Source organism: Brachyhypopomus gauderio, unplaced genomic scaffold (genome assembly GCF_052324685.1).
Source record: "Brachyhypopomus gauderio isolate BG-103 unplaced genomic scaffold, BGAUD_0.2 sc37, whole genome shotgun sequence".
Lineage (NCBI taxonomy): Eukaryota > Metazoa > Chordata > Actinopteri > Gymnotiformes > Hypopomidae > Brachyhypopomus > Brachyhypopomus gauderio.
Genome location: NW_027506867.1, coordinates 373619 through 396324, shown reverse-complemented (window position 1 = coordinate 396324; position 22706 = coordinate 373619). Strand labels below are relative to the sequence as shown.

The 22706-nt window shown below is 41.5% G+C and overlaps 1 protein-coding gene and 2 long non-coding RNA genes across 10 annotated transcripts; 2 read left to right on the top strand and 1 right to left on the bottom strand.

Moving 5' to 3' along the window:
- Positions 1–3086: 3086 nt before the first annotated feature.
- Positions 3087–4785, top strand: LOC143485539 (uncharacterized). The gene is made up of 3 exons (XR_013122912.1): positions 3087–3384; positions 3476–3725; positions 3831–4785. It is a non-coding gene; the product is annotated as an uncharacterized LOC143485539 (long non-coding RNA).
- Positions 4786–4858: 73 nt separating this feature from the next.
- LOC143485533 (uncharacterized) lies at positions 4859–21273 on the bottom strand. Of its 5 annotated transcripts, none has more exons than XR_013122905.1 (3): positions 5971–6110; positions 5812–5888; positions 4859–5654 (listed from the first exon to the last, which is right to left on the bottom strand). XR_013122905.1 is itself a non-coding variant. In XM_076984986.1 (3 exons), exons 1-3 carry the CDS (start codon positions 21244–21246, stop codon positions 5345–5347), a joined length of 549 nt encoding a protein of 182 aa, XP_076841101.1. In that variant the 5' UTR covers positions 21247–21273; the 3' UTR covers positions 4859–5344. The 5 variants fall into 5 exon arrangements, 2 of the variants coding, with proteins under 2 accessions (XP_076841101.1, XP_076841102.1); XM_076984986.1 differs by lacking the exon at positions 5971–6110 and adding an exon at positions 21085–21273; XM_076984987.1 differs by lacking the exon at positions 5971–6110 and adding an exon at positions 12964–13135.
- LOC143485535 (uncharacterized) lies at positions 15410–22695 on the top strand. 4 transcript variants are annotated; one of them, XR_013122908.1, is made up of 7 exons: positions 15410–15484; positions 15600–15711; positions 15791–16184; positions 16996–17865; positions 21100–21333; positions 21445–21603; positions 22324–22695. It is a non-coding gene; the product is annotated as an uncharacterized LOC143485535 (long non-coding RNA). The 4 variants fall into 4 exon arrangements; XR_013122907.1 differs by having other exon boundaries at positions 15600–15992; positions 16114–16184; XR_013122909.1 differs by having other exon boundaries at positions 15600–16184; positions 21153–21333.
- The last annotated feature ends 11 nt before the right edge of the window (positions 22696–22706 follow it).

Here is a 22706-nt window from a genome sequence, read left to right as displayed (position 1 = left end):
TGTATGATATCAGCCTCTCGAGATATGCTCACCATGTAAAATATTAATAAGGAAGCTATAATAGATTTTAATCCACACTTCCCTTGTCCATACAGTGCGCACAGTTAGTAGTGATGTAAAAAAAAAATATGGGTCTGTACTGAAAGCATGATTTGATAAGGAAAGCATTATTTGATGTAAGATATCAGCCTATCGAGATATGCTCACCATGTAAAATATTAATAAGGAAGCTATAATAGATTTTAATCCATACTTCCCTTGTCCATACAGTGCACACAGAGTTAGTAGTGATATAAAAAAATATGGGTCTGTACTGAAAGCATGATTTGATAAGGAAAGCATTATTTGATGTATGATATCAGCCTATCGAGATATGCTCACCATGTAAAATATTAATAAGGAATCTATAATAGATTTTAATCCACGCTTCCCTTGTCCATACAGTGCGCACAGAGTTAGTAGTGATGTAAAAAAAATATGGGTCTGTACTGAAAGCATGATTTGATAAGGAAAGCATTATTTGATGTATGATGTCAGCCTATCGAGATATGCTCACCATGTAAAATATTAATAAGGAAGCTATAATAGATTTTAATCCACACTTCCCTTGTCCATACAGTGCGCACAGAGTTAGTAGTGATATAAAAAAAATATGGGTCTGTACTGAAAGCATGATTTGATAAGGAAAGCATTATTTGATGTATGATATCAGCCTATCGAGATATGCTCACCATGTAAAATATTAATAAGGAAGCTATAATAGATTTTAATCCACGCTTCCCTTGTCCATACAGTGCGCACAGAGTTAGTAGTGATGTAAAAAAAATATGGGTCTGTACTGAAAGCATGATTTGATAAGGAAAGCATTATTTGATGTATGATATCAGCCTATCGAGATATGCTCACCATGTAAAATATTAATAAGCAGCACAACTCGACAGAACACCGGTCCCTATTCGACACTGAATAAAAAATAACATTTAAAACAACTGCACAGATAGCACATTAGACAGCTACATATCTAACCCTAGATAGTAGACTGTAGACACATTAGCAATATTTTCATGCTGTTGAGCTGTGTTAGCAATTCTGACCATTATAACAGGGTGAAGATATCAAGCGTTATTTTAATGCAATGCATGCCTAGAAGTTAAGATCATTGAACAATAGCCAAGTTGCAGCTTCAACATACGAATCCACTTGTCAACAGGACAAACTAGCGCAGCTAACACTAATGTAGTTATCCTTGCTAGCATTAACTAACTAGATTATTTCATGGGCCAACCTAAAATATGAGATAAAATTTTCCTTACCTTCGTATTTGTGTATGTATGACGAGGCATAAATTTTTTTGCTTTAGATCCAGGTTCTGAACCGATCGCAAATACAGGCCATCTAATGTGTATTTTTCCTATACTGAAACAAACTGCGTGCGCTACATAAGCAATGTCTTTGGTTTCATTCATGCTTTTCTCCCCCCCAGAGTTGTAAGGAAAATGCTTTATTGAGTTTGGTTTGGTTTAAAATGTTGTCATTGAGTACAAGTGCGAATATGGGAGCGGGATAGTATCACCCCGCTTTGTGCAGTATGGTGGGGAAAAAGCCAAGTTGACAAACTGCAAACGTTTGTGACGGACGAGCAGAGTAAACGTGGCGAACTCGCACAGGCTCGATGAACGAGAAGTAACGGAGGCGCGTAACGGCAGAGTGCATCACTTTTAAAAGTAGGTGAGTTGAAGGAGGCGGCACGGTGGTGTAGTGGTTAGCACTTTCGCCTCACAACAAGGCGGTCTGGGTTCGATTCTCGGTCTGGGCTGCTCTGTGTGTATTTTGCATAAATGTAAATTTGTGAAAGATTTAGTGTCCTTTGTGCAAGGGATGTGAGTGTGTAAGCGCGTAAGCATGAAGTTGAAAGGAAAGCAATTAGTATAAAATAAAAGGATGGTTTTGCAGTAGGTCTGGACCACGGCTTTTTTCAACTGCCGACGTTGGCACTGGAGTAACTTATTACGCTTATACTTTACCTGGCGGTCCGGCGTGTACACGGCAGCGTCAAGGTCAGATTACGAACCCCCCACTGAGTGGGCAATCGGTTCGTAGCGCAACATGCAATCCACTGACCTACGGGAAAACCTCTTCTTACTTAAAAAAAAAAAAATTTATCTTTGAAAAAAAATATATTGATAATAAAATGAAATAATAAATACCACAATAAGATTACTTTTTAATTTATACCATTAGTTTAATAAAGAATCAAATTTCGCCGTTTTGAAAGAAAAGATCATATATCAAACATTTGAAGATACAAGACGGAAGTTAGCATCGCTTACTAAGCAACAAACGTTGACCGCGTAGTGAGCATGCGCACAGTGCTGTTTAGCTAATGTAAATTGGTTGTTAAAAATGTTTGTCATTTAAAAACTCATACGATTTTTTATTATTTTATTCTTCTGTGAAAACACAAATTTCTGGGTTTTTCCCCCCTGTAAAATTATTTATCAACTTTATTAACATAACTCTCCAAGATGACTAGTAGTATTGTTGGAGAATTTTATTTGTAAAAGAATGCTAAGGTATATTTTAACCACAATGCTCAAGAATGAAAGCTCATATATTCTAATCAAACAGCTTTTTATAATCCTTATAGAATTTGACTAGCCTTAAAGTATTAACCAAATTTCTTATGTTAATCACGTTATATTTTGCTCACATTGTAGTATTTGTCACAGTACGGCGGGCCCACTGCTGGTCGCCCCCGTCTACAGCGGCAGCTGTCCTGTATCGTTGCGTTGTGTGTGTCCCTCGGGTGGGCGGAGCCCGTGATCCGTCTCACCTGAGGGTCGTTTGTTTGCCTATATATGTCTTGTCTTTTGTACCAGTTGACCGCTGGTTATTATATCCTTAATTCGGATCAAAGTCACGGGTTTTTGGTTTGCGCACTTTTCTATTAAACCTTCCATTTTCCCTGAGACTTGGCGTGATCGCTTCCATTTTATTTCGCTCACCCTGCCCGTCACAGTATTAATCAAATTGCTTATTATCAAGAGTGTCGGTGAAAATGATTGTCTGCTCTTTCCCATATTCTAAGTGCCTGCAGGATACAGGATGTTTAAAATAAGCTTCTGTAGGTCAGTTTGACAAGACCAGGAAGCGAAGACCTCGCTTCCACTCTTAGTAAGGAAACATCTGTATGTTTAACGTATGTAATCTCCTATGTATGGCTTTTGTGACACAGCAGAGGGTAGACGGCATCCTTGCACTCTGGGACAAACTGCCAGAGAGCGACAAAGGCAGTGCTGTCTGCCCGCCACGTCACAGAAACCGACTGTCCAAAAGCAGTCTTTCCTAGACGTCTGTTGTCGCTGGGACAGAGAGTCTGAAGCGGTAGGCGAACATTCAGTAATCCAGTATCCTTCGGGCTTTTCTAGTTTGGCTTGTATCCGTGTCACTGATTTCGGTCTGTGTCTGTCTGCAGCTGCTTCCTCGGACAAGGCAGCGGGCCTGCTCAGTGGCCCAGGGTGAGCCGCCTCGTCGAGGCCATTTGCCCCGGCGCTTTGTCGCCTTCACCCTGGTGGGCAGACCATCGCCGGCGTCAGGGTGAACAGGTGGGCTGCCATCATGAGGGACTACGGCGTCAACAGGGGCGTAGTCCTGGGCAGCCCTGGCCTCGTGGCCCGGACCAGAATACAGCTCTTTGAGCTGAATCAGAGGACACTGACCCAGTGGTGAGTTTACCCACCTTTAAGTCTTTTTGGTTTGAAATTGATCTCATTGACACTGTGAGCTATACAGGCTGATTACTCATAGGCTGTGTTGCATTTCTGTTACAGGTACAACGCCAGGAAGAAGAAGCAGGAACAGGACGTTCTGTGCCTGAGCGTTGGCCAGTCCAGCACTCCCACGGTGGCCTCGGAACCCCTCCCTCCCGCGATGAGCTAGCTCCCGGAGCGTCCCACGCACGCCCACCAAGCCTATGACCAACATCAAGGCAGACGCTTCCGGACAGGCTTCCCAGCGCGTCTGAGGCCACCTTCCTCCGACGAGGCTCCAGCCATCCCTGTAACTCGGGTTATCTTGGACTGCACTGAGCTCAGGTGTCAGACACCATCATCACCACTCCTACAAAGTGAGATGTACTCCGCATACAAGTCTCACTGCACCATGAAGGGCCTAGTTGGCATCGCCCCACACGGTGCAGTGACATTTGTCTCCTCACTTTACGCTGGGTCAGTCAGTGACAAAGAGTTATTCAAACAATCAGGATTGGCCAAGTTGCTCACAGAAGAAATGGCAGTGATGATTGGCAAGGGCTTCCTAATTACTGATTGTGTTAAGTGCAAAGTCTACTGCCCACCATTTTTGTCAAAGCAAAGTCAGATGCCTGCATACCAGGTATCTGAAACGCAATCCATAGCCCGACTTGGTGTACGCGTAGAACGTGTAATAAGGAGAATCAAACAAAAGTTGTTTGATGGCATAATTTCCTTTTCCCCCACACAGTAAACAATAACCAGTTATTTACAGTGGCATGCCTGTTGTCAAACTATCAAAACAAAGCACTAGTTAAGTCATGGGTTAAAATAAAGCTCTTTTTATTAATCAAACAATAATTAATTACATATGAATAATTTGTAACATTTACATTTGTAACTGTAAATATTTTTTTCATAAACTTTTTTCATATTTCCAGGTTCTTTACATCAAAAACACATTGTGCTGTTTAAGAAAAGCTCAAATACTGTTAAATAAGGGAACATTTGATTTAAAAAAGATTCTGTATAGAACATGTTAACATTTCAATGACAGATATTTTGTCATATATGTGTAGAAGTAAAATAAATCTGTCTTCTCACGAATTTGTCTCTGTACATCTGCATTCATATAAACACGCTCCACAAAAAAAAATCCTCCTTAGCCCACACCACAATCACACCAGTGAAGCCCGCTGATTAGTAACTGACATTTGAATCTGCCAGTAATACGCACGTCTTTTTTTAGTTTTGAACATCCGTACTCCATATACAGATACTTACAGTCAATGTAATTCTTCACATTAGGGCATTTAATCTCGACCAAGCCAAACTGGGGGTATTCAGTGGGGTCAAATACGACACCATCAGGGGCTGCACCAAGCCAGGGAGCATCTGGGTGGATGATGAGGCCACATGGTGTGTGATTTACATTGAGTATCCTGCAATACTCAGATGCTGCTCCGGACTCCATCTCTAGACCTCTCTTCATTTCAGCCGTCCGTCTGGTACCTCTGATGATGCGTTCAGCAAGGGACTCTGCAGAGCTATGCCCTCTGACATGGCACACCTCACGAAAACGTGACGCTGTTACTCTAGGCTTGAGCCAGAGTTGACATCTCAATTCTGTGAGCCATATCAAGTGACACCTCCAAAGACTTCAGGTGAAAGAGTTCCTGTTCAGTGCACACAAAAGCACAGGTGGGTGCATCAAGGTGGTGGTCTTTTAGAGGAAGAAGTGGGGTTGATGGCACATCAGGGTGGAGAGTGATGTGTCGTGATGGTAAAACAGGCTGCTGATATGACAGACCAATGCCTTCCTGCACCATACCAAATGCACACTGCACAGCTGGCTTGTGGGATGCCATGCCTACAGTGGTCACCATGCCCCTGTAGAGTCCACTCCTACAAATTCAAGTACAGACAATATCCCAAACTATAAGCATTTAGTTTAATATTAAATTAGAATATTTAAATTAAAGTTAATTGTAACTATACATTTGTGGTAGAGCAGCTAAACTGCACAATTGCATGTCTAATTAGAAGTAATTAAGCACCATACCTAACTCCACCTTGAGATGTTCCATTCGGCACAGGTTTTGTGATCACCATGTTGTTGATTGCTCCTGGCTTTACACCCTAATAATATGGACAAAAGTTGCTGTAATTTAATTCAGGCAGTGCATTAAATTAGATAACCTAGCCACTAGGGTGCACACACCAGTGTATTTTAGTGCCGGTCCTAAGCCTGGATAAATAGGGAGGGTTGCGTCAGGAAGGGCATCCGGTGTAAAAACTGCGCCAAATCAAATGATGCGGATCAAAAACAGAAATTCCATACCGGGTCGGTCGAGGCAGGGCATTAGCGGAAATTGGACTACTGTTGGGACGAGGAGGAGAGGGGGGAAGAGGGTTCTGAAGCTGAAGGAGAGGAGGCAGAGCAGGAAAGTGGAGGTTAGAGTTGGTACGTTGAATGTGGGCTCTATGACAGGTCAAGGGAGAGAGCTAGCTGATGCGATGGACAGAAGGAAGATAGATATACTGTGTGTACGGGAGACCAAGTGGAAGGGGAGCAAGGCCAGGAGCATTGGTGGTGGCTTCAAACTCTTCTATCATGGTGCAGACAGGAAGAGAAATGGAGTAGGGGTAATCCTGAAGGATGAATTTAGTAAGAGTGTAGTGGAGGTAAAGTGACAGGGTGATCTGTGTAAAGTTGGAGATCGATGGGGTGATGATGAAGGTCATCAGTACTTATGCTCCTCAGGTAGGTTGTGATGTGGAGGAGAAAGAAGAATTCTGGAGAGAGTTAGATGAAGTTGTTTTGCAGGTTCCTAATGAAGAGAGTGGTTATTGGAGCAGATTCAAATGGACATGTTGGTGGAGGGAACAGTGATGATGAGGAGGTGTTGGGTAGATATGGTGTTAATGTAAGGAATATGGAAGGACAAATGGTGGTAGATTTTGCTAAAAGGATGGCTGTAGTTAACACTTACTTTAAGATAAAGGAAGAGCACAGGGTAACATAAGAGTGGTGGAAGATGCACACAGGTCGACTATATCCTCTGTAGGAGACGAAACCTGAAAGAGGTTAGTGATTGCAAGGTGTTACCCGGGGAGAGCGTAGCTAAACAGCATAGGATGGTGATATGTAGGATGATGTTGGAGGTGAAGAAGAGGAAGAGAGTGAGAGCGGAACCTAAGATCAGGTGGTGGAAGTTAAAGGATGAGGACTGTGGTGTAAAATTCAGGGATGAGGTGAGGCAGGTACTGGGTAATGGTGGTGGTGTTCTGGATACCTGGGATGAAACTTCAAATGCAGTGAGGGATGTGGCTAGGAAGGTACTTGACCTCAGGACAGAGGAAGATAGACAAGGAGTCGTGGTGGTGGAATGAGGAAGTTCAGGAAAGTTTGAGAGGAAAGCGGTTGGCTAAAAAGAATTGGGATTTTCAGCGAGATGAAGAAAGTAGACAGAGGTACAAGGAGATGTGTCGCAAGGCAAAGAGAGCAGTGGCAGAAGCTAAAGAGAAGGCATATAGCAAGCTGTATGAGAAGTTGGACACTAAGGAAGGGGAAAAGGATCTGTACAGATTGGCCAGACAGAGAAACTGTGATGGGCAGGATGTGCAGCAGGTTAGGATGATAAAGGATAAAGATGGAAATGTGTTGTCTGGTGAGGAGAGTGTCTTGGGAAGGTGAAAGGAGTATTTTGAGGAGCTGATGAATCAAGAGAATGAAAGGGAAAGAAGGTTAGAAGAGGTAGAGGTTGTGAATCAGGAAGTGCCTCAGGTGAGCAAGGAGGAAGTAAGGGCTGCAATTCAGAGAATGAAGTGTGGTAAGGCAGTTGGACCTGATGATATTCCAGTGGAGGCATGGAAATGTTTGGGAGAGACAGCAGTGGAGTTCTTGACCTAAGAGGAGGTTTATGGATGCAGTGGTAGAGGATATCAGAGTGGCTGGGGTGTCAGTGGAGGACACTCAGGACAGGGCCAGATGGAGGAGTTTGATCCGCTGTGGTGACCCCTGAAAGAGAATAGCCGAAAGAAGAAGTGCATTAAATTAGATCATTCATCTAGTGTGATTATTATAAACTTACGATTGTCCAAGGTTTGTGCCAGCACTGTTCAGTTTCAGTACAGCTGTGCACAGGGGGAACAACTGGCACACTGAGCTGAGAAAAATGTGCAGTTTGAAAAAGCAAAGCCACTATACGTTTGCATAGGGCAGTGTCTGCGACATGTGAACAGCATGCGTGTCTCAGCACAACAGGAGTTGAATCAGAAAGTCCAATCTGTAAGAGGGTAAGCAAAATTAGTAATGACTTTGTTTAATTCAGGGGTTCCGTATACCAGTCCTGGGGATCCTATATCACACGTTGTGTTTTACCTTTTCTAAAACCTGATTGACCTATTTAGCAAATTAAGATCAATGTGGGTGGGGCCGAGTAAAAAAAGTGTTTTAAAATGGAGAAAAAAAATGTGCATGGCATAAGAACCCCAAGAATGGAACCTGGACCCGTTTGCTTATTTTATGACAATAGATTTTGCATACAGAACATGGATAGGCTATCACTGACATTAAAATAATGCTCAAGTTATACATAATCCTGAGACATGTATATCTGTCTAACCCAGGGATGTCAAAGTCAAATACACAGAGGGCCAAAAAACCAAATTTGCTACAAGCAGAGGGCCGGACTGGTTCAATGTTTATTAAAACATATTGAAATGATTGCACATAGCCTATTGAACCAAGACCTAACACAGTGTATATTATTTAATGCTTAAATGAATAAAGCAATATTTTCTTATGGATCTGTCAGTAATTTCAAGTGAAAACATTTTTCAGCAAGCAAACAGATAAAAACAAACTTCCTTCAAAGAAAACATGTCCTGTACATTAAATGAATAAAGTCAGGGGTGCAATTACTTACTTTCTGAGGTGTATGCAAACATACTATCGGAACGAACGAAAGTTGTTGACGGGGGGAGGGGGGGGGTGGCGAACGTAAGATGGACACAAATTAAGTATTATATCTCATCGATTTGGCACCCCCTCTAGTGCAGCGCCCCTATGCGTCGCATACGCTGCATGCCCCCTTTTTGCGCCACTGAATAAAGTAATAAAGGTTTGAAAAGTGCTGGAATTTAGGCTAAGTACTTGAAAATGCTTGAAATTGTAACTACTTCGTTTCACAACAAATATCTGTCTGACTGAACAGGAGTGAGTTTCCCAAAACGTTCTTAGCACTAAGTACTTCTTAACCTCGTACATAAGAACGAGGTTACGAAGTACTTAGTGCTAAGAACGTTTTGGGAAACTCACCCCAGTTCTCTTGTATTGCGTTAACAAATACGAGCCTCTTGTAATTCCAGGACGAAACATGAGAGAACGTGAAGACGTTAAGATTGGGCGTTTTGAAAATAAACAACCATTAAATAATGTGAATAAAAAACGAATCATTTCGAATATATGTATAAATATTTAACTTAATTAAGTTTAATGTGCTGGTGCGCGCAAAGTTGCAAAATTCGAGAGGTGCACGACCTCACGAATCGACAGAGCGCACAGGTGAAGCCACTGCGATTACGTCATTTTCGCTGCGCGGACCCTCGCCGCTTGTGTGCGCTACAGTGACTTTGCGGGCTACCGTTGCATTGTGGGGAATGTAGTGTTTGTGCGTGCAAAACACCATCGGGTGGCTGTGTCCTGCGGGCCGGTTCTAATAGTAATTAAATATCATCCAGGGGGCCATAGATAATCAATTCACGGGCCGGATCTGGCCCGCGGGCCTTGACTTTGACATATGTGGTCTAACCTGTCAACAAACCCCTTAACTTTTGTTAGTCAAAAACAGTGAACATCTGAACTTAACGACAAACAGAGACTCCAACCCAGTCACTGAGACCCCATGTCATGCATATTTTAGTGCTTTTCCTCATTTATAATACCAGATTCAGCTCATTAACTAAGTAAAAAACTGTCATATTGGAGGAACACAAAAAAACTGCAAAGTATAGTGTTGACAGGACTGACTCTGGGGACTCTGTTTTGCCAATATATTCATTCCTAGAGCAGTGTCTCTTAATCCTACTTGTGGTAATTCACATAGCTCAACACACATAATCCACTTCACTAGTGACTTAATAAACCGTTTGTTTGATAAGCAGTTGGAGCTAGATCATGTACATTCAATACTTAGTGTGTTGAATCGTGGAATATTTAAAACTGTGTGGAGCAGTTAGGAACAGGACTGAGAAACACTGCCATAGAGTTTCAAGCTCAGCTCCAGGATACCAACAGCTCAATGTTATTCCAATTTTAGAACAATACAGTTGTATAAAATTAAAAATAATTTAATGCTAAACTGTGCAGTGTTGTGGACACAGGACTGAAATATGAAACCCCTGTTTTAGCCCTACACTTCCTCCTCCCTACTCGTAAACTGTGTGGTGACTCCTTCTTCATGGACCTGTAGCACAGGCTCTCACACTGACCTCCCCTGACAGACGGTGTTCTGTCGAGTTGTGCTTAGCATCGAGTTGTGCTCGTTTGCGGTTTTGCACATGCGCAGACCCACAGGCTTGTCATTTGTTTCTATTGTCATTTTGACCTATAAACATGTAAATGTTTTACATACTGGCTTTGCAAAGATGACATGAGGCAGGATTTCATGAGGCAAATTCGTGGTGGTGCCTCCACTTTTCTAGAATGTTCAGAATGGTCAGCGCAAAATTTAAGAGATTTCTTTCCATGCTCTCTACTTCACTGTAATCCATGCCTTAAAAACAAACAAAAGATAAGATATATAGCACATTATACTCAGTACTCTATATATAATAGAGATGTACTATGAAATGTACCATTTTACATCCAAATAAAATTATAAAAGTTATCCCATCTCTTCTCTCTCCCTATCCATATATAGCTATGGAGAACAGGTGGGATGAGGTATTCAACTTCCTCTCTCAGGGATCATACCCATCTGGGTATAATAACTCCCAAAAATTACATTTGAGGAGGTATGCTTCCAAATTTACTGAAAAGGGTGAGCATTTATTTGTTTAAATGTAGCCAGTGTCTTGGTAAGGTAGCTCTTTAATTATTATACGACTTTAATGAATGTTAATGAATATTCAATGCAGAAGGACAGCTTTTCTTTAAAAGTAGAAAAGCCATAAAATCCAAAGAAGAGGCAAGAAAGCTTTCAGGAATTTCACGCCTCTCCGATTGGAGGACATTCAGGCATCCTGAAAACTCGAGCTGCAGTGTGCTCCAGATTTTACTGGCTTGGCATGACCATTGATCTTGACAACTGGGTATGTGTTGAAGTGCGTTCTTGTGTGTTTTGAGCTGTTGATAAATCTGCATAAATATTAACAGTGACTTTCTTAATGGTCTTGGAATGTGATCAGTGCCAGCGAACTGGAAAACCTTTGACTGGTGCCCAGCCATTGGAGTGTATAAAAGTAAATGTCCAGTGGTATCTCTATAATATACAACAGCTTTTAAGAAAAATGTTGAAATGTAAAATAAAACATGTATGTTTTAAATTTATAGGTATCTGCTGTCTGGGAGCTCATTGGCATTGATTGGACAGGACCGCTTCCAAAAACTGCCGATGGCTTCCAGTATATCCTGACAGCCACAGATTACTTTTCCAAATGGGTTGAAGCTTTCCCAATAAAGACAAAATCAACAGCTGAAGTGGGACGAAATATTTGCTCAATTTTATATAGACATGGTTGTCCAAATAGAATACTCTCTGATCAGGGAAGAGAATTTGTGAATGAAGTATGTCTAATTTTTTTTATAAATGAATGAATGTTTCAATTTATATAGTGCCTTTTCACGATACCCAAGGCGCTTTACAATTGTTAAGACAGCTACCTCTCAGACAACCAATCACACACCGGCGAGAAGCGGCAGCCAATTGCGCACAGCAACTTGTTTTTATTGAACAGAGAGAGACACAGACATACACTATGGGCATTTTTGCTGTTTAAGCATGGTTACATAAATGTGTCTCTAAACATACTTAATTATAGCATTTTACCCACATGTCTCATATCAAAATGTTCAGAACAATCTCAGCTCTCTTCCTAATGAGGTTACATTGACTTAGAGTATTGCATAAATAAATAATATGGTCCTAAACCTGGAAATATGAGGCATATTTTCAAAAATTTTCATATTTTATATGAAATTACACATTTACTAAAAGATCAATAATATTGTTGCTTGAAATATGTTTGCTCAAGGGTTTGCTTCACAAAAATAGTGAAACATGTAATATATATAGTAGTATACAAGTACAAAAATGTGTACACCAAACTACGAAACTCCCATCAAACTCCTGAACTACAGGCTAAATCAGCATATCCAAAACCATATCCACTCATCTAGATTATTATATACTATACTTTCACATCTACAAAGCAAGCATATAGGCAAAAGACAAATACGAAATAATAAAAAAATAAGTAAAAATAATTTTATAAAGAATAAATTACGAATTTTGCACAGAAGCAGTTTCTAGCTAGCCAGCCAGCTAGCCAGGAGGCTAGCTAGACAGCTAGTAACACATCGCGAGCCGATCTGCGATCGTCCGCTATTATAGTGAGCAATATTGCAAAATAACATTCATTTAGCCTTCGATCTGTTATACTTTTCATAAAACCCTTCAGGAAATCAACATAGGTTCATAACCGCTATGTAGTAGTAGTAAGGGCTAGTAGTAGTAGTAGTAAACTACTGAGCAAAACCGGTTTGTTTACCTCAGGCGTCAAAAAGCGGCCAAAACTTCCGCAAAGGGCGATATGTTTCCTGAGGTCGTAGGTCATCGGTCACGAGTCTCTCCTCAGGCCTACAATATGGGGGTCATCAGTAGACGCTAGCTAGCTAGATGCTACATAGAACTACAAACAGGACTACAGTACACCATCGCGAAATTCGCGACCCTATCTGTGATCGCCCGCTAATATAGTGATCGATATTGCATTTAGTCATCGATCGTTTATATTTTTCATAAACCCCTCAGGAAATCAACACAGGTTCATCAGTAGACGCTAGCTAGCCAGATGCTAGCTAGCTGCTAGCTAGCGAACTAACTACACGGGACCATCGCGAAATTCGCGACCCTATCTGTGATCGCCCGCTATTATAGTGATCAATATTGCAAAATAACATTCTATTAGTCATCGATCATCAACATACCTTCACCATCGCCATGTAGGTGAGTAGACGCTAGCTCGCTAGCTAGCGGCCGTCAAAGTGTATTTCCGTGTTTGTCCGAGGTGAAACGGATCTAATGCCGTCCTAAAACCCTCCTACATCCGTAAAGGGCGATGTGAGTGATGTCAGCGGTCATGTAATGACTGACACTTGAATCCGCCAGTCACAGCAGTCACAGGCAGGAGCAATAACCCCCCCCCTTGTGCAAGCCATAAAAGGATTAGCCATATACGGGCGTGCTTCAACTCGGTCATGTATTGCCATCTTGTGGCCAGTCTGCTCAAGCATGAATTAACATTTTTTTGAAAACAGTTTCCAGTTTTCAAACACGTTCTAACCGTGTGCCTGCGATGTTGTATCGCTGAGATATTAATAACATTAATGTATATACTCGCACGGTGGCCATCTTTGACGCATGGGTGCGTCAGTAGACCTGGGTGTCAACCACATCAAGCCATACAGAAGAAGCCAAAATGATGACAGGCAAGTCACCACTCAAGAATCTCACAAGATCCTCAAAGAGAATGAGACCAGCACATGTTCTGATGGCCCCAACTCTTTGACCATGGGAGGAGATTTGGAAAGACTAACTGAAGACATTTACCTGCCACAGAGACCATCAGTTATCCACTTTGCCCCTAAAAAACACACTCAAGTCTGTGATGCAACAACAGAGGTAAATTGAGGCCTACATAGGTCTTGAATATATTGTTTCTTGTTTAGTGTTTATTTGATCCATTCCTTATTATTCAATGAGTCTTTATACAGACATTTTTTCAATTACACAATCATTAGAGTATGATGAGTTTGCCTTTCACAGTTTTCTGTATACCAGTCAACAGTGTATGTGACAATTACCACTGTTGACTGTTGAAGCATCCCCCAGGTTCATCAGCCATACAGGAAAGCATACAAGAAAGAGGTTGTTAATGAGTTCTGTGTTCAAGTTTGACCTGTTGGTCATTTGTTCAGCCTACCCTTGTTTATAGTTTGCATGAAAGGGATTTGGCCTGTTCAAACTATACATGTTGGCCCGTTGGCCATTTTGACCTGTTGGACGTTTGTCAGATGCACTATGTTGCCAAAAGTATGTGCATACCTCTTCTAATGAACTGATCTGGCCAGGCATGGTCATTGTATGGGAGGGAAATCTTAATTCTACATCATGCAATGGCATAGGGAATTGTGTATAGATGGCCCTGGGTTTGAAAGGCCCTGGCGTTAAACTAGGGCAAATGAGAATGGTGTTCATGTATTCACATGCTTTTGGCCATGTAACTGTAATAGTACAGAGATTAGAAAAAAACAAATATCTATGCTTTGACATTCATGCTGTGCTTTCAGTTCGAATGTTGTGGGCTGCAGAAGACTGTGGTCGGGTGGAGGCAGTTGTTGGACCATATAAACTGTTTGATTCGTCTTTCCGTACACTGCATGGGACCGAGTGGCTGGCTGATGATGTAAGAGACCAAATCACTGTCAAAATGTATTACAAGAGGAAGTATAACAATCTTTAATGGTTGTTTATTTTACAATGCAGGTTATTGATGCGTACTTGCACACACTCATTGAAAAACAGCAGGTAAGTGGCAATTATATTTATGTAGCTGTGTTAGGTATTTCTTGCAACATAATTAAAATTTCAGTTGTTCTTAACAGAAAGCTGTTCACCAGCTCTGTGGCGTTATTGCAACATCGTTGTTTTCTGGACAATTCCAGAGGCTCAAAAAGGTACTTTCATCACTTTTACAGTCTAGCAGTAATGATTATCAGTAACAATAATGACAACTTTGTATTCAACACATTCTTTAGATGACGTTTCCACTGGAGGAAATCTGGATGTGCCCTGTAAACACTGGGGCTCACTGGGTTTTAGTGGTTTGTTTACCTTTCCTTATTTTTCAGAGCAGGTTTGTTTACACTACAAGTCAAATGTTTGGTCACACCTACTTTGTTTATTTTTATTATTTTTGACATAAAAAAACTGGAAAGATGCTAAAGCAATGAACGAATGCTGTGCTCTATTTATGCTCTAATAAACAAATATTAGATTCTTTGAAGTAACTGTCCTGTTCATGAAGCAGCACCTATGATGCTTTAACATCAGTCCTGAACACATTCTCACATGCAGAGACCTTGTAGAGAACTAAAGTTCTGAAATAAAGGGTGCATTTAAAATCAAGTATGTTGAGAATTAATTAATATATACAACAACCTTCCCAAATTGTCTTATAAACAAATTAAGGCATAATCCTTTAGATTAAAATGCCTTTTTTTGTGTTCAAACATTTGACTGGTAGTGTACATCAGTCATTATTTGCATGAATCGTACAGAGATATTCTAATTGTGCTATGATGCAGCAGAATGTTATAATATGACGAGAGAATAACATGAATGAACTAATTTCTTTTAGATTGTCAACATGTCTGACAAGGTCCTTGTGTTGATCGATCCCCTGGCAAATGAAAGTGCACTCGAGCGCAAGCTGCTATGTAACTGGCGGTAATAACATTTTAACATTGCTATTTTACAGTGCTAATTTTGGAGCTTTTTTCTGAAAAGAACTGGTGTGATGTTAAACTGTGTTCTTCTATCATTTTTTTAAAACAATAATTAGGAACTTCTTAAGGATGACAGGCCATGGAGACCAGGAGCCTAAATGGACAGTACAAACAATACTGCACAACAAGCAGCAGGATTCCAGCAGTTGTGGGATTTTAGTGTTGAGGGTAAACCTTTTGAAAATAATGTGATGGGCATTTATAAGTAACTGATATTACTCTTACCATGTAAAATGCCACTTTGCAGTTTGCAGAAGATTATTTCCAGAGGAGAAACATCAGCGCTGTCCAGACATCCCCACAAGATGTTACCAAGGCACGACTTGAAGTAGCCTATGCACTGCTGCAGTGTAAAGTTCAGTGGTATCAAACACTGCATGAAAGCAGTGCCATAAAGTTTTCTTTAGTCAAAACCCATATAAATCCATATTCCATCATCTGACTCAAAGGTAACGAAACTATCAATCTGTGTCCTGTACCATAAAGCTACTGCAGAGACTCTTTACTACATGATTATTTCTAGAGAATGAGTGCTACAGTTTAAAACCATACTAAAATCATTGTTTCTAGGGAATGCAGATGATTACTGTGTGGTGTGCTCCTTGCTGGAATCTGATGCAGACAAGAGCATGATTGAAATGGTAATGTATAACATAAGCATACTTTGTATTATTAGACAACTGGAGTAGTATTAGTACTAATATGTACCTAATGGCTTTTTTTGGGGGGGTAGGTGTAGATTTCTGCAGTAGGTGGGCACATGTTGAATGTGCCGAATACAACAAAGACACTAGTCTTACATATGTGTGCAAAAAATGTTACTGTTGTAAAAAGTTAGTGTTGTGCTTGGTTTATATACAAGTTCTAATAAAGAAGTTCTAATAAACTGCATATCCATGTTTCCCTTGTCCATACAGTGCACACAGAGTTAGTAGCGATGTAAAAAAAAAAAACAAAGATGGGTGTGACGCTGGGCGCAGGGAGACGGACGAGGCACGAGTCCAATGGTCTTCCACAAATGTTATTTTATTTAATACAAAAATAGTCCAGACAGCGCACGTATAGCTTACACACATGAACGTATAAGACTGACATAAATGACTAACAAAGACGAGCACGGGACAATGCGCGAACGCACATTAAATAGACAAACCACATAAGCGCCGAGTGTTCACGAGATGAGCCACAGGTGAGACTGATGAACACACTCAGACACAACCACACCGACGGAGATCCTGTCTACGACTAGACGTAGACAACATAAACACACGGCCAAAGGGGAGGGGCCAGGAGCTGTACCGTGACAATGGGTCTGTACTGAAAGCATGATTTGATAAGGAAAGCATTATTTGATGTATGATATCAGCCTATCGAGATATGCTCACCATGTAAAATATTAATAAGGAAGCTATAATAGATTTTAATCCACGCTTCCCTTGTCCATACTGTCAGGGTTGGACCCAGGACCGTTCCTCCGGTCGCCACAAGGAGGAGCCCGCGAGCTAGACCTGGGGGCAATCAGGCACAATAGGCTGCAGGTGTTTGCAGCCTACTTAAGGCGAGCAACTTCAGCAGTCCTTTGCTGAAGTTGTTAGTTGTATTCACGCTCGCAGCCTAATTAACCTAATTAGTCCCTAAATGCACATGTAATGTAATGAAAACCAAAGGAATGATTGTTGAATGTTGGTTCAGGCCTAAAGAGCTTGTTCTTATCAAATTTAGATAACACTACACTAATCAATATTTTTTTTCCTTAGGTGACAATTCCACATCCTGTCAGTTGAGATCCAATAATTCAGAGACAGTTGACAAAATTTATTTCCCAACCTGGGAATAAGGGTAGTGCGCTGTCCACACCAATCTGTGGTGGGGAGTTTGACATCTTCAATGGGACTGTGTGTCTGCTGGAGAAGAAAAAGACCAGGAGCAAGAAACGGCAGTTCTTTACCCAGATTTTCCGAGGCAGTTCGCTTAAAGCCTGGAAGAGAGAACGGACCAAGATGTTTGCATCTGGTGATGGTCCTGATGGAGGTTCTGTGGGTGCTGTTAAGAAGCAGAATGAGGAGGAAAGACAGGTTGCTGCTGAGCCCACAACCATCACTCTCAGTCCACTTTCAGTTTCAAGCTGCACGTCAACATCCGTTACATGTGATGTGGTATCGGACGAGTCCACCACTGCATTTGAGCCTGAAAGGCAGGATCAGCTGTTTGTACGTGTCTTTCTCCTTTGAGGGTCATGATATCAGCTACCCAGCCAAACCTTTCCTGCTGGAAAAAAATACAGGGGCCTTTTGGACAGGAACCCTAGAAAACGTTAACCGGGTGAGTGACAAGATGCTGCATATTAATAACAACCCAGATCATCAATGACCTCAAGAACAGGGTAGATAATTAATTTACATTTATGTTTTATAGTATGGTTCATTTATTTAGTATGTCAGGGTTAGTTTTTTATTTAGTAAAAAATAAATGAAATAAAAACAATACCACAACTTAGTCAAGGGATCCATTTGAGAGACCAAACTTCCCAATCAGTGTGGCCAAGGGACTCTGTAAACATTGTTCTGTAGGAGTGAATAGAGCTGGAAAAATTGCTGTATGTCTCATTATCCCATGAGCAACGCACACATGAATCATCTTAACTTTTATTTATATGATGCTTGCTTGTTCTAGGTATTTCCAGGTCTTAAAGGGAACGCCGGCTGATAACATATGTAAGCCTTAATATCGTGTAATTACTCTAAATTATTAAGACACGTAAAAATTCACAAAAAGTAGCAGATTTATTAGATTTTCTGTAAAATCCCTCTGCACGTAGGTCGCCATTTTTATAACTGCTGACGGGCGCAGCAGGTAGTGACGTCAAATGGTTGCAGTGACTGGCCGTCGCGCTTGAGCACAGCTAGCTACACCTGGCTACTGTTCAGCCTTTTCAGCTTGAGCCAGAACGCAACATTTCTGACATCAGCGGCTACAACACCCACCAAGTGAGTGACAGAGAATCCAGCGCATGTTTATGTTCACGTTTCTTCGTGCGGTTCTCGCTCCACATTCTGGGGCTTTTGTACTTTCTGTGTGGGAAAACTGGGCACTGCATTGTGTTTTAGTCTATGTTTAAAACCAACAGCACCCGTCAACTCTCACCAGTCAGGCTCTACTGAATGACTCAAACGCATCGGGACTGAAGAGAGCAGAGCCGCGGGTCTTTTGGTAGCTGTGTTCGTCCACACGCTGCTTCCCAAATTTTTCTCCTTTTTATCTTTGGGAAAACTGTGAAGACTAATATCAGTCTTCCCACTGCCTTTCGACTGGAAATAACATCCAACGGCAACACAGTGTGGCATGGTTTTTTTTAAGGTAGCTCAGCTAACTAACATTAACTCCTTCCAACCGCAGTCAAGTTTAGCGCGCTGCAACCATTTGACGTCATCTACCCAGCAGGCATTGCGCGTCAGAAAACATGGCTGCGCCAATATGTCAAATATTTCGAATAAAAGTGTTGATTTGTAAATAAATTTGCTGCTTTTGTGATTTTTTTTTTTTTTTTTACAACATGTCTTAATAATTTAGATTAATTACATCATATTAAGGCTTACAAGTGTTACCAGCCGGGGTTCCCTTTAACATTCTTTATTTTATAACATTTATCTTTTTTTTTATTCGAGAGCAGGAGGAGGAAGTAAGACGGGCAAAAGCTGCAGGACAGAGTAAGCAGGGTCAGTGGATGAAATGGGAAAGTGTAGAGAAGAGGAGAATCACCTGGCGAGAGTTGTGGGCATTGGATGCGAGTCGTATAAAGTTTCTGGTGGGAGCTACTTATGATGTGCTTCCAACTCCACAAAACCTTGGGCAGTGGTTAGGTGAGGATCCAACTTGTAAGCTATGTGCAGGAAGTGGTACATTGAAGCACATCCTGTCGGCATGCAAGGTGAGTTTGTCACAGGGACGTTATACATGGAGGCATAATCAGGTACTTAAATCACTGGCAGGTGCACTTGATAAGAAGCGTTTGGAAGTTAGTGGCATGCCAGTTGCTAGTTCCAATAGAGTAATTAGGTTTGTGTGTGAGGGGCAGCATAGCAAGGAGCCAGCACAGTTTTCAAAAGTTGGCGATAAGTGGGCTGATGCAAGAGATTGGAAACTGTTGGTTGATGTAGGCTGTAAATTGCAGGTTCCAGAGTGTATTGTTGTCACAAACTTGAGGCCAGATGTTGTGTTGTACTCTGAAAGTAAGCGAATAGTGTATTTCATAGAGCTAACTGTTCCGTTTGAGGACGAAGTTGATGCAGCATATGAAAGGAAAAGGTTGAAGTATGCAGATTTGGTGGCTGAGGTAAGAGAGCGGGGCTGGCAAGCATATATTAGACCTGTAGAGGTAGGGGCTAGGGGTTTCGTGGCGAAGTCTGCCACAAGACTACTGGCTGAGTTTGGATTTAGAGGCTGTGGGATGAGAGCAGTGGTAAAGGAGTTGTCAGAGGTAGCTGAGAGATCTAGTCAGTGGGTGTGGCTAAGAAGGGCTGAGGGTAGGTGGGGTAAGGATAGTACTTGAAGAGATAAATTGTTTGGTGGGTGTGATGTTGAGATATGGGTAGGATTGTCACTTGGCTTTTCCGATAGCCGTCGGGTAGCAGGGTTGTTGGTAATTTTGTGATGGGCTACATTGTGAGCTTGGAGGGGGGTGGGTCTGGGACGCCAGACTCCACTGATGAGCCTTCTGGAGGTGTTGGGGGCTCAATTCATCGAAACACCAACGAAGGGAGGTGCCTTCCTGATGACCCCAAGGAAAAGCTTGCAAGGTATTGTGTGTGTCCATGTCACTTTGTTTTGAAGGTCAGTCCAGGTTTGTTTGGTGGTCTGAGTACTTGGCAGTTGAGGCAATGGACCATGAACATAGTGCGCTGTGCTTCTGGATCCTTGTCGAGCCAGTATCAGATTGTAGCTGCTGCTGTGTTCTGTTCAAGCAACTAGTGTGTGCATAGGGTGTGTGAAATCTGTCTTGTCTTCTTAGTAGTATTGTGTAGGTATTATTAGATCATGGTTGTTGGTTGGTTAATACATCCTAGCCAAGCCTGTTGCATGACTCTGGATGTTAGGTGCAGGATTTATCATCTTCCTGTTTTATGTTACATCATATTAAGGCTTACAAGTGTTACCAGCCGGGGTTCCCTTTAACATTCTTTAATGCCCGTGTACTGCTGCAAAGTTTAGAATATACACTTATACCTCTTGAACTCTTAGGAGTTTAGTCTGTACACGCTTCAACCTCACACTGAACACCGTTAATTAACTAAATGTCAGTAGTTATGCTATAGCTATGATGATCCTGTGGAGGACCCATGCCACTGTGGAGATCTCGTCCCAACTCCTTTGATCTAATCATAGTACAGATCCTCGCCCATGCCCATCTCATGCATTCCCTCAAACACCTATTAGTCAGCAGTTGGCAAATATAGTGATACATTTTTAAAGACTTTGGTAAGCTTAGGTAATTAAAGCAGTTTTTAATAAATGATAAGGAAAGAAGGTAATGTTAATGTCTACCTTCTCCACCTGCAGTCCTGCGTTCCTTGTGCACAGCAAACAAACTGTACTGGCTCTGCTTGCTTCAGGGATGCTGTGTGGGAAGCGGCCGCATGCACCATTCTGGCCACTAGTGAGCTTCATCCCCTGAATACTGTTGGTCTCCATGGATACTCCTCTCATTCACCTGTGTTCCAACAGCCTCATCACCACACTATACAACACTTCCAGTGTCTCCCAGTACATGTGAAGTACTGCCATCACTTCCTGGTCTGCATATCAAGTCTATGTTACATTATGAAAACATTTTGTCTGACATGACATAAAAACGGAATAATATGACATTTATCAAAATGTATGATTATGTTCATTATGTTGTAGTCTCTACATGCAGACCACCTTATTATTTTGGAGACATACACCATCAGAATGGCACTTCCAGATGTGTGTACACCTGTGTGGAGAATTCCTTCATGGTGTGACGCATGTACAGAGGTGGCAGGAGGCAGAGGCTGCAAACTGAAAGCTTCATTATCCATGGTAAAAAGAAACACCAAGACTCAGGCCAAACGGCAGTAATAATGTAGATAGCAGCACTTTCATGAAAAGGAACATTTCAGACCTTAGTATTGCAAAAAGTATTTGTATTCACAATTATTGTATTAATGTTGAGGACATCTGATTAATATGAAAATATTGATTTCTTCAGAAATGCATTTTATGATCATATTCAGAGAGCTGCCACTGTGTACGTAATGGGGTTGAAGAAAAACATTGCCCAGATCTTGAAAAAATGACCAATAATTATAAAGAGCTAATGCTTGAGATGAGAAAATATGATTTTGTGATTGATAAAAATATCCTTAATGCTGTGATGTACACAGAGAAATGATACATTTAAGCAAAAAATTTGAAAATGTCAAAGTCCAATTTGAATCATTATAGTGGACCCATGTGGGTTGGAGTCCTGCCAAGCACTGAACGATTCGGTGAACAAATCTTTTGAACGAATATTTTTAGTGAACTGATTCTAATGATTCAGTTCATCTAAAAGAACTGCTGTGCCCATCACTGGAGCGTTTTACATCTGCCCCTTCTCTTTCCCCCAACACTCTGTTTCATCTTTTGAGGTTTGTGTAACCCTAACTCATCTTCCAGATTTCTCATGAAAACATAAAGCTGTGTGTAGTCTTTATTCTGCTTTTCTGTCTCTTTCGTTCTGTCCATCATGTGGGTCTCCTGTGCTTCTTCCTGGATTAGAGACTACCGACAGCTGTGCAACCTGAATTTCACGCAGGCTCCCAGGACAAGAGGACTACTGCAGTTTGTGGACCAGGACAGAATAATAAGCCTTGACAAGATGTGCATCAGGATGATGAGAGACTTTGTGATCCACGCCAGAGAACAGAGACAAGACCAGAGGACTGAACGGCATCAAGAACCGATCGTCGGGATTATTAGAACAATCACCATCGTCAGTGTGCAAGGAACTGTGAGGAAAGCCCGAAAGAATCACCATTCGTGGACTATTCATCATCACCGTGGACAACCATCAGGATTACAGATTCGACCATTATGGGATTTTTGGTTATCAACAGCAGATTATCAGTGCTCCTGTCATCCTCATCAGACCTCTACAACTA